Genomic DNA, 16,921 nt, shown 5'->3' with positions numbered 1-16,921 from the left:
TCATCAAGAAGCCGTGTAAAATCCAGCATAGATTTAAAGGACCTCCATGTGTTCAGAATTGCAACGTAGAATAATGGAAGTAGATAGAAATAAATTAATCAACGTGATCACAACACTGTGAACTTCTGGCTATTTCCCAACACATTTGCATGTCTGAGAAAAAATGTCACAGGGCCTATATCATTTTAAAGTGATGTATGGCAGTAAAGATAAATCTGACCCATTGTATAAATCCACACCAATGTGTATACATATATATATAACTACTACTATTAACTCCTTTCGACAGGGCAATTTTTCATTTTTCTACATTTTCATTTTTTCCTTCATATATACTGTACCAAGAGCCATAACATTTTTACTTTTCCACTGACATAGCTGTATGAGAGCTTGCTTTTTTTTCTGTGGGATGAGTTGTAGTTTTGAATAACACTATTCATTTTATCATATAATGTAATGACAAATGGAAAAAATTCCAAATGGGGTGAAATAATGTAAAAAAGGAAATGTAACAAATAATAAATCATTTTGTTTGTGCTGCAACTTTAAGACCTGTAACTTTAGATTTTTCCTGCAATGGAACTATTAATACAATTAATAGCTACATATAATGTTCAGATTACATTTTATTGCATTTTTTAAACTGGGACACAGAAAACAGAAATTCTAGCCTTTTTTTTACATTTATTGTATGGCTTAAATAATTCAGATTTTGATAGATCTCACTTTTATGGACCTGATGATGCCAATTTTTTTATGTATTTATATTTAAAATGGGAAAAGGGGGTGTTTTTAAATTGAGTTTTTTTACAACCTATGATGCATAGGTACATCATAGGTGGCCTCATCCTCTTTGGTACGGGCTCTGGCGCAGAGCCAGCACTTTTTCTGGCAGATGACAGCCGATCTAATCAACTGTCATATGCCCCTAACAGTCGTGGGTGGAATCGTGATCCACCCACAGCTGTTAACATGTTAAATGCAGCTGCCTATGCCCATGGCACTCTTGTCATATGACTGCTTGGCGCTGATGGGCTGGCATGACAACCTGGGGTCCGCAAGAGACCCCTGTGTTAGTCATTGCTGAACTGCTGAGAGCCACCGCATGGCATATGCATAGCAGATGAGCATTTTTGCTACACATAGCCCTGCTGAGTGTAACGCAAGCAATCGCAGCTTCAAGTCTCCTAAGGAGACTATTGAAGCATGTAAAAAGTAAAAAAAAAAAACAGTTTGTAAAAATATAAAAGCTTAAATCACCCCCCCCCCTTTTTCCCCATTCAAAATAAAACTATTAAAAAAAATACACATATTTGGCATCATCGTTTTCAGAAATGCCCGATCTATCAAAATACAAAAAGATACAAAATCGGTAAATGGCGCAACAAAAAATAAAATCAAAAACACAAGAATTACGTTTTTTTTGGTCGCCACAACACTGCAATAAAATGCAATAATAGGCAATCAAAACATCGCATCTAGCTCAAAGTGGCTTCAACAAAAATGTCAGCGCACAAAAAATAAGCCCTCACCCAGTCCCAGATACCATAAAATGGAGTCGTTGTGGGTCTCAGAAAATGGCGCCATTTTTTTTTAACCACTTAAGTAAAAAAGAACCTATACATAATTGGTATATGTGAACTCATAATGATCTGGAGAATCAAATGGCAGCTAAGTTGTAGCATATAGTGATCATAGTTTTAAAAAAAAAAAACAATTGCGAAATTGCACTTTTTGCAATTTCATTGCATTTGAATTTTTTTCCCATTTTTCAGTAGACTACAGGTGCTTCTCACAAAATTAAAATATCAAAAAGTTAATTTATTTCAGTTATTCAATACAAGAAGTGATATTCATATATTATATGGAGTCATTACAGAGTGATCTATTTCAAATGTTTATTTCTGTTAATGTTGATGATTACGGCTTACCGACCATGAGAACCCAAAAGTCATTATCTCAGTAAATTAGAATAATTAACAAAAAAAACTTGCAAAGGCTTCCTAAGCAATAAAAAAGGTCCCTTAGTCTGTTTCAGTAGGCTCCACAATCATGGGAAAGACTGCTGACTTGGCAGATGTCCTTAAGGCAGTCACTGACACACTCCACAAGGAGGGTAAGCCACAAAAGCTCAATGCTAAAGAAGCTGTATCTAAGAAAGCATATTAATGGAAAGTTGAGTGAAAGTGTCAAGACACCGCACTGCACTTGCTCACTGAGCCAGTGCACGTGTCCTGAGTACAAAGACTGTGCACAAAGATACCTGCGGAGCAGGGTCTCCGTGGTGACGATGCATGCTCCAAGCTCACAGGACCTGAAACATGTGACTGCTGGGGGCGTGGCCTCAGCGCCACAGAGCCAGGAGCTGCAGGGACACTCCTCGAAAGGTAACTACAGGGCAATGTTACCAAGGGGCACAGACAGAGACAGAAACCAGATCAAGCCGGGTCAAAGCACGAGATAGCAATACAGTACCAAAGGGTTAGACAGAATGGATAGTCAGGACGTAGCAATAGATCAGAAAACCAGAACGGGCAACAGACGGTACAATAGGGACAAACTGTAACAGAGTAACGATAGCCAAGCCAGGAGGTCAAAACCAGAAAAAACAATAGTACCAAAACGAGAGACGGAGTACAGAGTGAGGGAACGGACCAGGTAATACACGGGAAGCAAACAAGCAACGCAGAATACACGCACACCAGGGGTCAGACACACCAGAACAACAGTATAGCTGACAGAGAACCCTGGTAAAGAGTGAATATAAATACCCCTCCCAGATCCAGAAAGAGGCCACTAACACTTAACCCTGTGAGTGCAGGGCAAGAACCCTGTTCAAACCATGACAGAAAGAAAAAGTGTGGTAGAGAACAGTGCACAAGCAACCAGGATAATTGCAGCCTTGAAAGGATTGTTAAGAAAAGGCCAATCAAAAATTTGGGGGAGATTCACAAGGAGTGGACTGCTACTGGAGCCATTGCTTCAAGAGCCACCACACACAGACGTATCCAGGACATGGGCTACAAGTGTCACATTCCTTGTGTCATGCCATTCATGACCAATAGACAATGTCAGAAAAAGAACTGGACTGTTGCTCAGTGGTCCAAGGTGTTGTTTTCAGATGAAAGTAAATTTTGCATTTAATTTGGAAATCCATGTCCCAGAGTCTGGAGCAAGAGTGAAGAGGCTCACAATACAAGCTGCTTGAGATCCAGTGTGAAGTTTCCACAATCAGTGATGATTTGGGGAGCCACGTCATCTGCTGCTGTAGGTCCACTGTGTTTAATCAAGACCAAAGTCAGCGCAGCCATCTACCAGGAAATTTTACAGCACTTCATGCTTCCCTCTGCCGAGAAGCTTTTTGGAGATGAAAATTTAATTCTCCAGCAGAACTTGGCACCTGTCCACACTGCCAAAAGTACCAACACCTGGTTTAAAAACAACAGTATCACTGTGCTTGATTGGCCAGCAAACTCACCTGACCTTAACCCTATAGAGAATCTATAGAGTATTGTCAAGAAGAAGATAAGAGACACCAGTCCCAACAATGCAGACGAGCTGAAGGCTACTGGGCTTCCATAACCCCTCAGCACTGCCACAGGCTGATGGCCTCCATGCCATGCCATATTGATGCAGTAATTGATGCAAAAGAAGCGCCAACCAAGTATTGAGTGCATTTACTGAACATACATTTCATTAGGCCAACATTTTGGATTTTAAAATAATTTTTGAAGCTGGTGTTATAAAGTATTCTACTTTACTGAGATAATGACTTTTAGGTGTTCATTGTCTGTAAGCCATAATCATCAACAGTAACAGAAATAAACACGTGAAATAGATCACTCTGTTTGTAATGACTCTATATATAATATGAGATTCACTTTTTGTATTGAAGAACTGAAATAAATTAACTTTTTGATGATATTCTAATTTTGTGAGTAGCACCTGTATATGGTAAAATCAATGGGGTCATTCAATAGTACAACTTGTCCCGCAAAAAAACAAGCCCTCACATGGCCATATTGACGGAAAAATAAAAAAAGTTATGGCTCTGGGAAAAAGAGGAGTAAAAAAAACAAACAAAAACGGAAAAACCCAAGATGGTGAAGGTGTTAACATACCGTAATTACTAATCAATGGGCAATGGAAAGATTGTTCTATGCAATTGTTTCATTTACATAACACTGGCAGATGCCGACTGTACACACAGCCAGCACCTACTGACTGTGGAGCTACTTAGGTTAAATACATAAATTTCAACAAGTTTATTCTAAAGAAAAACAAAAAAAACCTGGAGCCACTGTTACATATTTTATTTTTCAGGGATGGAGGAAAGGGACAGGATCGGGTCTCTTTCTTGTCCCCACAAAGACGGGTGCAATTATTTTCCATGCATTAATTAAAAATAATTCTCCCCCTTGATAACAATTGCTCCCAATATTAATAGACATTGCATCAGACAAATCTTTGGGAATTTAATACAAATTCTGCCATTATATATATACTTTGTTAACTTGTCTAAAGGTACCCTAGGGAAAGGACCTCTTTCTTCCACCCATACATTATGTTCCCTTTCACTAAGCTATGCTGTTTCTACAAGACTAGGACTAGCGTGGACATTAAAGCGGGGCAAAATTATATTTGACTTATGAGTTGTATCTTTTTTATGCAATCTAAAATTGTATTCAGTTTTGTGAAAACCAAAATAGATGTAGGCATTGATATGGATGAGCGTAAAATTAGGCTAAATAAAGTAAAAACACAGGTCGCTGTGTCACCGCGAGAAAATAAGGTGGGACAGCCTGAGCCTTCGGGGGCACTAAATGACAATTTTATATATTACTTCTGGATTCTCACTTTCTTGCCAGAACTGAAAGAAGGCAGAAGTAATATCGCTAGCTGTCTTCCCTGTCTGGAAGCCGCTTGGCAGATGAGTGATTAGTGCAGGAGCTTCATGTATTATGTCGTAGGTCTATCATCAGAAGTCTAAGTGCGAAATGAAAAACAAAAAGAACATTACACTACATCATCAAGATGCAAATTACATGAACGGTACAATCTCAAATATCACATACATTTATTGAAGTACTACAACAAATAGATAAAAAATGACATATCTGGTAAACATCAACACATCTTATAAGAAGATAGTGTAACAATAGGTTAAAGGGGTTTGAAAGGTACTTTAACATTACAGATAAACCATCAATGATTTATTAAATGTGTTAAAAAACAAAATCACATTTACAGTATACAATTAAATAGAACAATAAATTAGACGGTCTAAAGAGGGAGGGTTAATTTAGACTGGCAGGGTGCCAAATTTATTAAGAAACTCACCTCTTCAAGGGAATCTGTCAGAAGATTTTGCTATGTAATCTGAGAGCACCATAATGTTGGGGCAGAGAACCTGATTCCAGCAATGTGTCACTCACTGGGCTGTGTTTTGTTGTGTCAATACAATCAGTGATTTAACAGCAGGAGATTATCACTACAGGACAAGCTGCCTTGTGCCTCCTGGGCCAACCACACCTGCATTACTGATTAGCAGCCTTCTGGCAATACACAATGTACCCAAGAAGCTACTAATCAGTAGCGTGGGCAGATTTACACATAGCTCAACATTTTAACCTCTGCTAGATCTGCATGAGAGAAAACTGATTCTATCACAACTGCCGCACCCAGTAAACTAAGTAATACACTGCCGGAATCAGGGTCTCTGTCCCTACATCATGACAGATTGTCTTAAATTTGGTACATCGTTTAGTGGTCTATGTGCGATAAAAGCAGGAATAAATCTGCACCCTAATTTATGACAATTACTGGTGCAAATTGTGGAAAATCTGATGGTCCCACTAAATCATGCACACCTCTTTTGTCAATTTTTGAAAAGTGTTGGGGGAAGTGCAAAACTAGAAAATGTTGCCCTTTTCTTACATCAAGGTTTGTGGGGGGGGGTTTAAACGTTTCTGTTTCTAACTTGTCTCTAGCATTTACACTAGTTCTTCACTTGCACACCTAGAAGAATCAATGGGCATGTTATAAAACCATAATCACTGTACCTTTTCAAATAGTCTAAAGCTGTGGATGACCACTCCAGGATTTTTTGGAACTTTTCCTCATAATATACCCTCTGCAATAAGGGAATAAGAAACTCTAGGAAACGAGATTTCTTCTTGAACTTCATGACTGTAAAAGAAAAGACAGTTTGTTTCATTTTTTAATCATTTATCCAGAAGATATAACCAGATATTGTTGAAGACACAAATATTTGAATGAAATGAGGTCAAATGGTTCCATAAACAGCCAGAAAAGAAAATGATAGAAGTAATTTACCTCCAGCATTACCACTCCGGTCACTGACAGTAGTGACGCAGGCATCAATCTGCAGCCCTAGAAGCTGGCCGATATTACTTGTACCTGTGACAGCTGAACATAAACTGGAGAAGAGTGACATCTTTTGGTTATTACTAGTAGTCACTGGATTTCCTGCCTGTCTAAAACATTCCTTTGTTCTTCAGTCACCAGATTCTGCCCATCATTGCACGTTTGATTTGTTTCTGCATACGTCAAGGTTCTAAGACTAGCTTATTTGAATTTTTTAATCCCAATTCATAATAGTATAAGGTTAAAGTGGATGACTGTAAAAAAAGTGGTGGATGGGTCATTTTTAGAGTTGAGCAAAAAGATTTGAAGAACCCAGGTCCATTGGCCTCGTTCTACTAATCACAAAAATTGCCAGGGTGCTGCAGTTAGGGCTTGCGATTAAATCAGATGAATGCATCCAGATTAAAAATCGGATTGCATTAGTGCCAAATTAATCGTATACTTGTGTTCTCAATGACATCTTTTTATCCTGCTCCAATCATACGGAAATAAAAAATTGCATGTGAAATTCGGATCATACGCATACAGTTGTGTGAAAAAGTGTTTGCCACCTTCCAGATTTAATTTTCTTTTGCAGATTTGTCACACGTAAATGTTTCAGATCACCAAACAAAATATTAGACCAAGATAATAGAAGATTAAAATGTTTTCTGGCATGTCTGAGAAGAGCCTTTATGTTCTTATTGCTCAGCAGTGGTTTTCCTCTAGTAACTCTGCCATGCAGGCCAAATTTGCCCAGTCTCTTTCTTATGGTGGGGTCATAAACAATGACCTTAACTGAGGCAAGTGAGATCTGCAGTTCTTTGGATGCTGTTGTAGGGTGTTTTGTGACCTCTTGGATGAGTCGTCGCTGCGCTCTCGGGTTAATTTTGGTCAGCTGATCAGTCCTGAAAAGGTTCACCGCTGTTCCAAGTTTTCGCCATTTGTAGATAATGGCTCTCACTGTAGTTCAATGGAATCCAAAAGCATGAGAATTGGCTTTATAACCTTTCCCAGACTGATAGATCTCAATTACTTTGTTTCTTAGTTGTTCCAGAATTTATTTGGATGGCAGCATGATGTCTATCTTTTGAGGACCTTTTGGTCTACTTCAATACGTCAGGCAGATCCTATTTAAGTGATTTCCTGATTGAGAACAGGTGTGGCAGTAGGCAGGCCTGCGGGTGGCTAGAAAATTTGAACTCCGTGTCCCAAAGATGTCGTAAACCACAGTTAAGCTTTTAAAGGAGGGGCAATCACTTTTTCACATGGTTAGGTTAGGCTGTAGGTTTAGATTTCTTTTTCCCTTAACAATAAAGGCCTTCATTTGTAAACTGCATTTTGTGTTTCCTTGTGTTATCTTTGTCGAATATTTACATTTGTTTGGTGATCTGAAATATTTAAGTGGGACAAACATGCAAAAAAAAAAAAAGAAATCAGTACAGGGGCAAACACTTTCGCACACAACTGTCTATGGAAGCTTATGAAACCTTGCGTTGCACTCGGATTTCACCTGAGTACAGTGTGAGTTCCGCAGACTCTGGCAATGCAGGAAAAGGAGAAATTAATTTCTCTGTGTCTTCCATAGCTGTGCTCTCATTCTCTGATGTGAAAGGATTGGAGCACAGAGCACTGACACTCGGCTCTCGCTCGCAACAGAGCTGGAGCAGAGTGTCATTAGCATATCGTATTTGATACTCTCGCATTGGATGTGATACACTATGTGACTTCGGCTTTAAGAGGAGGTTCGCAGTGCTCTGTTCCAGTAGCCAAAGACTACCAACACTGAGGCTGAACCAGGGTTCTGCAAATCTTTTTTTCTCGACTCTAGTTTATTCTCTTTGATGTCAGAATTTGCCTTATTTAAAGGGGTTTTCAAAACCCTGAAATTCAATATACAAGTGAATGGTACATACATAATGTCCATATTTCACATAGTTTCAGCTCCACAAGTAGTATGGCCCACACCCCATTTTGTTATCACCTTTGATATATTGTACCCAACATATGATTGTGAAAACCATGTCAGTCACTTGCTAGCTATACCAATTTAAATGTCGTGCTCTGTGGGGAAGTGGTAAGCATGGTGGCTCAGTGGTTAGAACTGTTAATTTGCAGTGCTAGGGTCCTGGGTTTACATCACACTAAGAACAACATCTACCATGAGTTTGTATGTTCCCTCTGTGGGTTTCTCCCAGACTCCAAACACATAATAATTAGGAATTTAAATGACATTTAGCAGGGTATAGGTGCAGTATATGATGACTGAAGGTGGGGAGGGTGAGGATACTGTGTGGAATACAGTGTATGGGGGAATAAGGCTGATAATGTTTGGAGGAAGATGGGGTACTGTGTATGATGGGCTGGAGATGAAACCAAATCACTTTTAAAAGAATGAGCCTGAGCGTGATTTTTTTTAAATAACTACAGCATGTGTAGCCCCTGGTTAGCATCCCCACCACCAGTGCCAGTCCAAGGTTACCACTGCAATACAGAGGACAAAGGACCAATGATGAGAGTTAGGGAGGCAGAGTCAAGGAGGCTGACAGAGCCCACAAAGAGACAGAGCAAAAGGAGCAAAGTGAGGGTCACAAGTTAATGGAAAAAAGAAAGCGGGGCAGTGGCAAAGCTGAAGAATGGTGACTGCCCATTGCCTGAGGCCAGCAGGACTATCAGAAAAGTGTGGCCTCAGTGGAGTGTGCGGGCTGGATATAAACATAGCAGGAAGATCACTCAAATGTCAAACAGTCACAGGGAGTTACAGGGGTTGCCTGGACTTCTGAATCCTCACATTGCAAACACTACGCTGTGAGGATTCTCAGGTGTCGGGAACGGTGGTCAAGTGAACCCAAGTATGTCATATGCATACTCCAGGCCACATTTCAAAAACTTAAAAAAACTTAAACTTAAATAAAATTGATCTGCACATTACCTTGAGAAATTGTAGCAGAAGCAGAAGAGTTTGGGAAATGCAAAAAGCCCCGACGCGCGTTTCACCGCACTCTGTTTCTTCAGGAAGCGTGGTTAGCAATGAGAGACAGTGGGATTATATACAGGAAGGGAGGATATAGCCACGAAACGGCGTGTAGCTCGGCGTGATGCGCCGCCCCCTGGCAGAGTGCACTGGCGTCCGTGGTGTGTGATGGGAAGGAGGACGTGCGTCATCTCTTACCATCACCATGGCAACATTACCAGTACACAAAGCCACGGTGGCGGTACAGCACATGCGCGAGTCGCGTCTGCGCAGTAAATTTCAATACAGACAAACCGGCCAGATATATAGATCCGGCGCGATAGAAAACATCCAGAATCTAATGGTAGTAGGGAACATAGTACTCCAGCAAGTGAGGGGAGCGGATAACAATAAGCATCGCTCTTATGGTACCGCTAAAAGAATTTGCAGCATCATAGGGGCATAATAATAATATAGCGAATATAATAACAGCTGTTAGGAAAGTTCTCTTATCATTACCGGACATTTCATGCCAAATACAGACATAATGATGTTATATACATATTTATACTAACATATATATACAAACTGTATACACAACACAGTCAGAACATCAGTATTAAATAACCTGAAGTTATGTCTCAGTGTGTATATATGCGCAGTCTGGACAACAGAAAATGGTGTAATCCAAAATGATGAATCATACATATCCCGATAGTAATGCATGCAAAACATTAATTCAGTAAATAATGAACAGTAAAATATACTACGTAATAATATAACAGTGTCACAGCAAGCAATAGTATAATCAGCACAAAATTAATGAGACATTTCCAGGTCATATGTATATATAGATAAATATATTGCAAATATTCCCCAGTATCTGATAGAATTATATCCTGGAAATGTCGATAGATATATTAATGTCAAATACATATGTATACAGACATATATATACAAACTGTTATACATGATACAATCAAAAAATATCAGCATTAAATAGGCTATTTATTTCAGTGCGGTCTATGCCCCGGAAATGTGTCCTGCATGTGAAGACTTCCGGGGCATAGACCGCACTGAAAAATACTGGCGCATGCGCAGCACCGATTATATGCTTTGCCCACAGTTGGGCAAAGCATACTGCGCAAGCGCCGGAGGCTTTTTCAATGCACAAGCGCGGAAAGCTACGGCATCTGTGATATTCACAGATGAAGATTACGTTCAGCAAGCCGAGGGGGGGGGTGAATAAGCCCCGCCCATCAGATCGGACCACAGCGATTTCCATACATCTCCACCAAGATAACAAATGTATTTATGCATCAAAGGTGCGGGTCTGGGAGAATCAAAAGTCCTAACAGAATCCTTATGGGACGCACAATTGGGTGATATCTTTACATGATATCACTAAAAATGGGTGACAGATTCCCTTTGTGACAGATTCCCTTTAACCTTACATCACTACATTACAGGCTTCTAAACCATATTTGTTTCCATATTACGGCTATACTTCTACTGCCCACTAATGGTCCCTTAGTATCAGAATTATTGTACAGACGGGTTACATTCCCACAGCTGCTAATTTCACCATCACCATATAATTTGGAGGTTGTGAGCAGGGATGTACGTGAGAAATCATGGGAAATATTGTGCCTTTGGCTCGCAAAGTACAAATCAAGATTGTAACGTTCATCACTTAGAATGAGGCATCTGTAGAATAAATCGATGGCAATCCTCATTAGTCAGAATCAATCCTTTGCGGTCCCACAGACCCAGTAGAAATAAAGTGTGCTAACAAGGCGACTGCAATATGTACAATGGCATACCTACTATTTTGCAAAATTAATAATAGTAGGTCAAAGTTTCTCTTTATTGTTTGGATCATGAAAAACTCACTTTCTTTAAATGCGGCACTTGGAGACCAGCATGAAACAACAGAATACAGAAGGATAGGGTCTTCATGTCCGGTAAGCTGTGTCTCTGAGGCTATAAAATGAAATGATGAAATATATCAGATTTATACATATTCAAATGAATTATCTTACAGAAATCACCGCACAAGTCATTTTTAGACTAAGTAACACATTCTAAACTTTCTCTACAACTTCCCTGCTTAGTATTCTGTTCTAACATGTGAGCGCAGCAAGCGGTAAATTTAACGTTGTGCTGTGTCAGCTTCTTCTTTCCTGTGGCAAGAAACTCTTAATTGTTTTTTTATTTTCCATACACGCATCAGTGTAAAAACAACAATATGGCCAGTTAATAACTTTTTTTCATTAACTCACCCAGGTAAAGCAGACTGATCAGCCACTATTATATGAGAAATAATAAGTTAAAAGTATGCAAATTTAGAATTAAAAAAAAGAATGTCTTCAAGTGTCTTCTGAGTAATTAATCTACTAATTGTTCAACTTTTGAAGAGCATGGCTGGTAACTCTAGATAGCAGATCTCAAGGACCATGGATAATTGATTTGATTACAAGCTGAGAAAACATGGACAAGATATGCAGAAATATACTATGCAATCATCTACACAGTCTCAGCGTGCTTCCTAGGTTTAGCACTAATTATCATACTAATTCTATATATGTACAGTACATAAAATACACACATGGAATCCCAGTTTATCCATGTAAGAAGTACATTATATTGTGTGATCATAAACGCTTGTGATGTCCTATAGTCATGAGATTTCGCTTTCAAGGCCATGTTAGTAAGCATGGGGTTTGGTCTGGCAATTCAAATAAACATTCAGCAGTTAACTATTCAAATAATACTTTATGAATAATAGTTATGTTACGAATAGTTAATAGTTGAATGCTACACTCTTGTAAGCAATAAAAAAAAAAAAAACTGGCCCAATGCTCCTTGGGGCTTCAGGTGTGGGGGGTATGGGTGGCTAAAATCTAGACCTTGTGCCCCAACTTCTCTTGGCTCATATCTGCGGGTTTTCTTCTCAGCTGCTCTGTTAGATCATCTGTACAAAATTAATCTACCATATGCTGGTGAAAGAAGAACATTACATAGGAAAATATTCTTCTAGCAGGCAGACACATACATATAAGCAAAATGGCTGACCCAGTAATGCTCCTGGCATGTTAGCTATCAAGCTTCCTAAATTTTAACATTTGAGTTAAGGCTCATTCAGACATCTGTACCTATCGGTCAAAGAACAGACTGCTAATCCACGGACTGACCATGGCTCTCGAAACCCGAGCGTGACAGCTTCATTTATTTCCATGAATCTGTCACGCTCGGGTAGGGAGACCCACAGCCAGTCCATGTATTGCGGTCCGAGACTGGACTGAAATACACGGATGTCTGCATGAGGCCTAATGATGATAAATTTTACTATTAGTGAGTGCCCTCGCTTTTCTACTCCATACTTGAGTGGCATAGGACAGGGGTGGGCATTAATTTTTTCGAGGGGGTCACATGAGACCGTGACTGTTGTGGTGAGCCAAACCAATGCACTAAAATTAATTCTGCAAAATATTAGTATTACCATATTAATATGAAATAATAATTACAACACAAAATACTGAGCAGAATTAAATCATCTGACATCTCCCTTATATACCAAATGAGCCCACACACAGCCACCTATATACAGTATGAGCCCTCATATCGCCTCCCATATACAATGTGAGTCTTACATAGCCTCCAGCATACAGCGTGAGCCCCCACGCAGCCTCCTATATACAGTGTGGACCCCCACATGGTCTCCTAAATACAGTGTGGGCCTCCAAGCGGCCTCCTAAATACAGTGTGGGTTGCCACGTGGCCTCCTAAATACAATGTGGGCCCCCACGAAGCCTCCTACATATGCATATGAGAGTAAGAAAGACAAATACTCTACTCCGGTCTTCAGTGCACAGACTCTCCGAACAGCAGATGCGATGGAATGACATCATCGCGCCTGCTGTCTAAGTCACACACGTTAACTGGTGGAAAAAAGAACCTACAGCTCCATCCTCCACCAATGTATTCACCTTTGTCAGCATAGCAGTGACATGGAAACATGGAAAAGCAAGCAGCAGTGGACTGGGGATGGTGCGGTCCATGGGCCACTGTTTTCAGCCCTTATGCTGCCTCGGTCCATGGGTCGGACTGAGACAGCCTGGAGGGCAGGATGTGGCCCGCGGGTTGCACTTTGCCCAGCTCTGGCATAGGAGATACTTACCTGCCATCAGCAGATACAGGTTGTTAATTCACTAGATGTTCTCCAAATGTTTATTTTATTGCAGTGTGTCAAAAAAATTGTAACATGACGACGTTTAATTTTAAATGCAATAAATTTTGGCTTTAAAAAGCCTTTGTGCAACCGAATCATCACCATATTTTTGCCATGTTTGTAATTTTCTGGCCCTATGCAATAAAAGAACATCTGGTGTCTTGGAAATCTATCTCTTCTATCGTATTAAGATATGTGTGTGTGTGTATATATATGGTTTTAACTTCACAAGTGTGCCCTGTCAGGTTTAATAAGTGGGATTTCTTGCCTTATAAATGGGGTTGGGACCATCAGTTGTGTTGTGCAGAAGTCTGGTGGATACACAGCTGATAGTCCTACTGAATAGACTGTTAGAATTTGTATTATGGCAAGAAAAAAGCAGCTAAGTAATGAAAAAAACGAGTGGCCATCATTACTTTAAGAAATGAAGGTCAGTCAGTCCGAAAAATTGGGAAAACTTTGAATGTGTCTCCAAGTGCAGTGGCAAAAACCATCAAGCGCTACAAAGAAACTGACTCACATGAGGACCGCCCCAGGAAAGGAAGACCAAGAGTCACCTCTGCTGCGGAGGATAAGTTCATCCGAGTCACCAGCCTCAGAAATCACAGGTTAACAGCAGCTCAGATTAGAGACCAGGTCAATGCCACACAGAGTTCTAGCAGCAGACACATCTCTACAACAACTGTTAAGAGGAGACTTTGTGCAGCAGGCCTTCATGGTAAAATAGCTGCTAGGAAACCACTGCTAAGGACAGGCAACAAGCAGAAGAGACTTGTTTTGGCTAAAGAACACAAGGAATGGACACTAGACCAGTGGAAATCTGTGCTTTGGTCTGATGAGTCCAAATTTGAGATTTTTAGTTCCAACCACCGTGTCTTTGTGCGACGCAGAAAAGGTGAACGGATGGACTCTACATGCCTGGTTCCCACCGTGAAGCATGGAGGAGGAGGTGTGATAGTGTGTGGGCGCTTTGCTGGTGACGCTGTGTTAGGAACAGCGGAACGCACTAAATAAAAATAATAATAAAGTGTGTTCGCTGCTCTGGGTCCACCGTGCAGTAGGTGGTATAACCGCTGCTAAGTGGTGGCAGACAAGCAATATGGCGATATAATGCGTACGGGTTCAACTTCACCCGGAGTGTGCAGAGCGGCCTCTGCTCACACACAGAGGTGCCGCAACAAAAAACATACAAAACGCTGAACCTGTTAGTGACACAGGCTTCAGGTAAATGCACACACGGTATCTGGTCACAGGAGCAGGACCCAAGACAGAGGAGATGCGTCCCTCTAGACCTACCGTGTGTGCGGCGTCGCTTCTGCATCGTCTCATTAGCATGCTCAGAAGGAGCACAGAGGAACTTAGTCTCTGGAGTGGTCTGCTGCAAAGTAATCTTCTCTGCAGTAGATGGGCAGCAGGAGACCGCAGAATGTGAGGCTCTGGATTCCTGCAGAGCAGATGCAGAAACCAGACGTCTAACACACTGTTGGGGATTTATTCAAAATTGAAGGCATACTGAACCAGCATGGCTACCACAGCATCTTGCAGCGGCATGCTATTCCATCCGGTTTGCGTTTAGTTGGTCCATCATTTATTTTTCAACAGGACAATGACCCCAAACAAACCTCCAGGCTGTGTAAGGGCTATTTGACCAAGAATGAGAGTGATGGGGTGCTACACCAGATAACCTGGCCTCCACAGTCACCAGACCTGAACCCAATCGAGATGGTTTGGGGTGAGCTGGACCGCAGAGTGAAGGCAAAAGGGCCAACAAGTGCTAAGCATCTCTGGGAACTCCTTCTAGACTGTTGGAAGACCATTTCCGGTGACTACCTCTTGAAGCTCATCAAGAGAACGCCAAGAATGTGCAAAGCAGTAATCAAAGCAAAAGGTGGCTACTTTGAAGAACCTAGAATATAAGACATATTTTCAGTTGTTTCACACTTTTTTGTTAATTATATAATTCCACATGTGTTAATTCAAAGTTTTGATGTCTTCAGAGTGAATCTACAATTTTCAGTCATGAAAATAAAGAAAACTCTTTGAATGAGAAGGTGTGTCCAAACTTTTGGTCTGTACTGTGTATATATATATATATATATATATATATACAGTGGCTGTATTCAGTTTCTGTGTCCTTTTTGCTAATTACTTCACAATACACCAAGGTTACTTACCGGTAGCCGGTTTTTCCGGAGCCCATGACGGCACACATGAGAGAGGGGATCCGCCCAGTCAGGACAGGAACCCTACTGAAGATAAAAGGGCGGTACCTCTCCCTCGCTTCAGTTGGCTTACAGAGCATGAGAGGCCCCCCGGGTTAGTACACATGGTAAAACTATCACCACATTATATCTAACTAAAAAATACCCAAACTAAAGTGCACACCAAAGGAGTGAAAAGGGGGGGAATATACAGGTGCCGTCATGGGCTCCGGAAAAACCGGCTACCGGTAAGTAACCTTGGTGTTTTCCCGTCTCCCATGACGGCACACATGAGAGACTTTTGTAGAATAAGACACCTTAGGGAGGGACCACCGCTTGCAGCACCCTTCTACCAAAGGTTAGGTCAGTAGAGGAAGACAGATCAAGTCGGTAGTGTTTAAAAAAGGTGGAAGGTGAGGACCAAGTAGCGGCTTTACAAATTTGCTCAATCGATACCTCAGCCTTCTCTGCCCAGGAGGTAGCCACGGCTCTGGTGGAGTGAGTCTTGATGCATTCTGGAACCGGAGCGCCACTTGCGGAGTAGGATAACATAATGGCCTCCCTGATCCATCTGGCAATGGTACTTTTAGCTACCCCGTGCCCCTTTCTACTACCCTGAAAGGCTACAAAAAGGGACTGATCTTTCCTCCACTGACTAGTTATTGACATATATTGTATTATGGCTCTTCTTACATCTAATGTATGGAACTTTTGCTCCCCCGGGTTTCTGGGATTGTTACAGAACGACGGCAAGGAGATCTCCTGAGTCCTATGAAACTTTTGGACTACCTTGGGGAGATAGGCCGGGTCTGGTCTTAGAACCACTCGGTCATCCAAGATCTGTGTATAAGGAGGACATATAGACAGAGCTTGTAGGTCGCTGACTCTTCGGGCTGACGTTAAGGCTACCAGTAAGACCGTTTTAAGTGTAAGTAGCTTTGGTGACAGCTCTAGTAGTGGTTCGAAGGGATCTTTGGTTAAAGCCTCCAAAACTTGGTTCAGGTCCCAGGGTGGTATCTTTGGGATAATGACCGGCCTTGACCTGCCACAGGACTTAATGAACCGGGACACCCACCTATTGGCTGCTAAATTGCAGTTATATAGGGCCCCCAAAGCTGAGACTTGAACTTTGAGTGTGTTAGTGGCTAACCCCAGTTGCAGCCCCGACTG

At 41.1% G+C, this 16,921-nt stretch overlaps 1 protein-coding gene across 5 annotated transcripts in view; it reads right to left on the bottom strand.

The window, feature by feature from the left end:
• Positions 1–16,921, bottom strand: part of CFAP54 (cilia and flagella associated protein 54) — a 703,284-nt gene that overhangs the window by 401,998 nt on the left and 284,365 nt on the right. For all 5 annotated transcript variants that reach the window (XM_073556932.1, XM_073556934.1, XM_073556933.1 and 2 more), the window contains exons 30-31: positions 11,213–11,302; positions 6,063–6,189 (exon numbers count right to left, since the gene is read on the bottom strand). In XM_073556932.1, coding sequence (XP_073413033.1) covers positions 6,063–6,189; positions 11,213–11,302 — 217 coding nt within the window. The remainder of the gene's footprint in view (positions 1–6,062; positions 6,190–11,212; positions 11,303–16,921) is intronic.

The sequence above is a fragment of the Dendrobates tinctorius genome, unplaced genomic scaffold (genome assembly GCF_039654945.1).
Source record: "Dendrobates tinctorius isolate UK_male_01 unplaced genomic scaffold, ASM3965494v1 ptg000241l, whole genome shotgun sequence".
In the NCBI taxonomy this organism is placed as follows: Eukaryota; Metazoa; Chordata; class Amphibia; order Anura; family Dendrobatidae; genus Dendrobates; species Dendrobates tinctorius.
The sequence above is the reverse complement of the archived record's forward strand: the minus strand, read 5'-3'. Positions and strand labels throughout refer to the sequence as shown.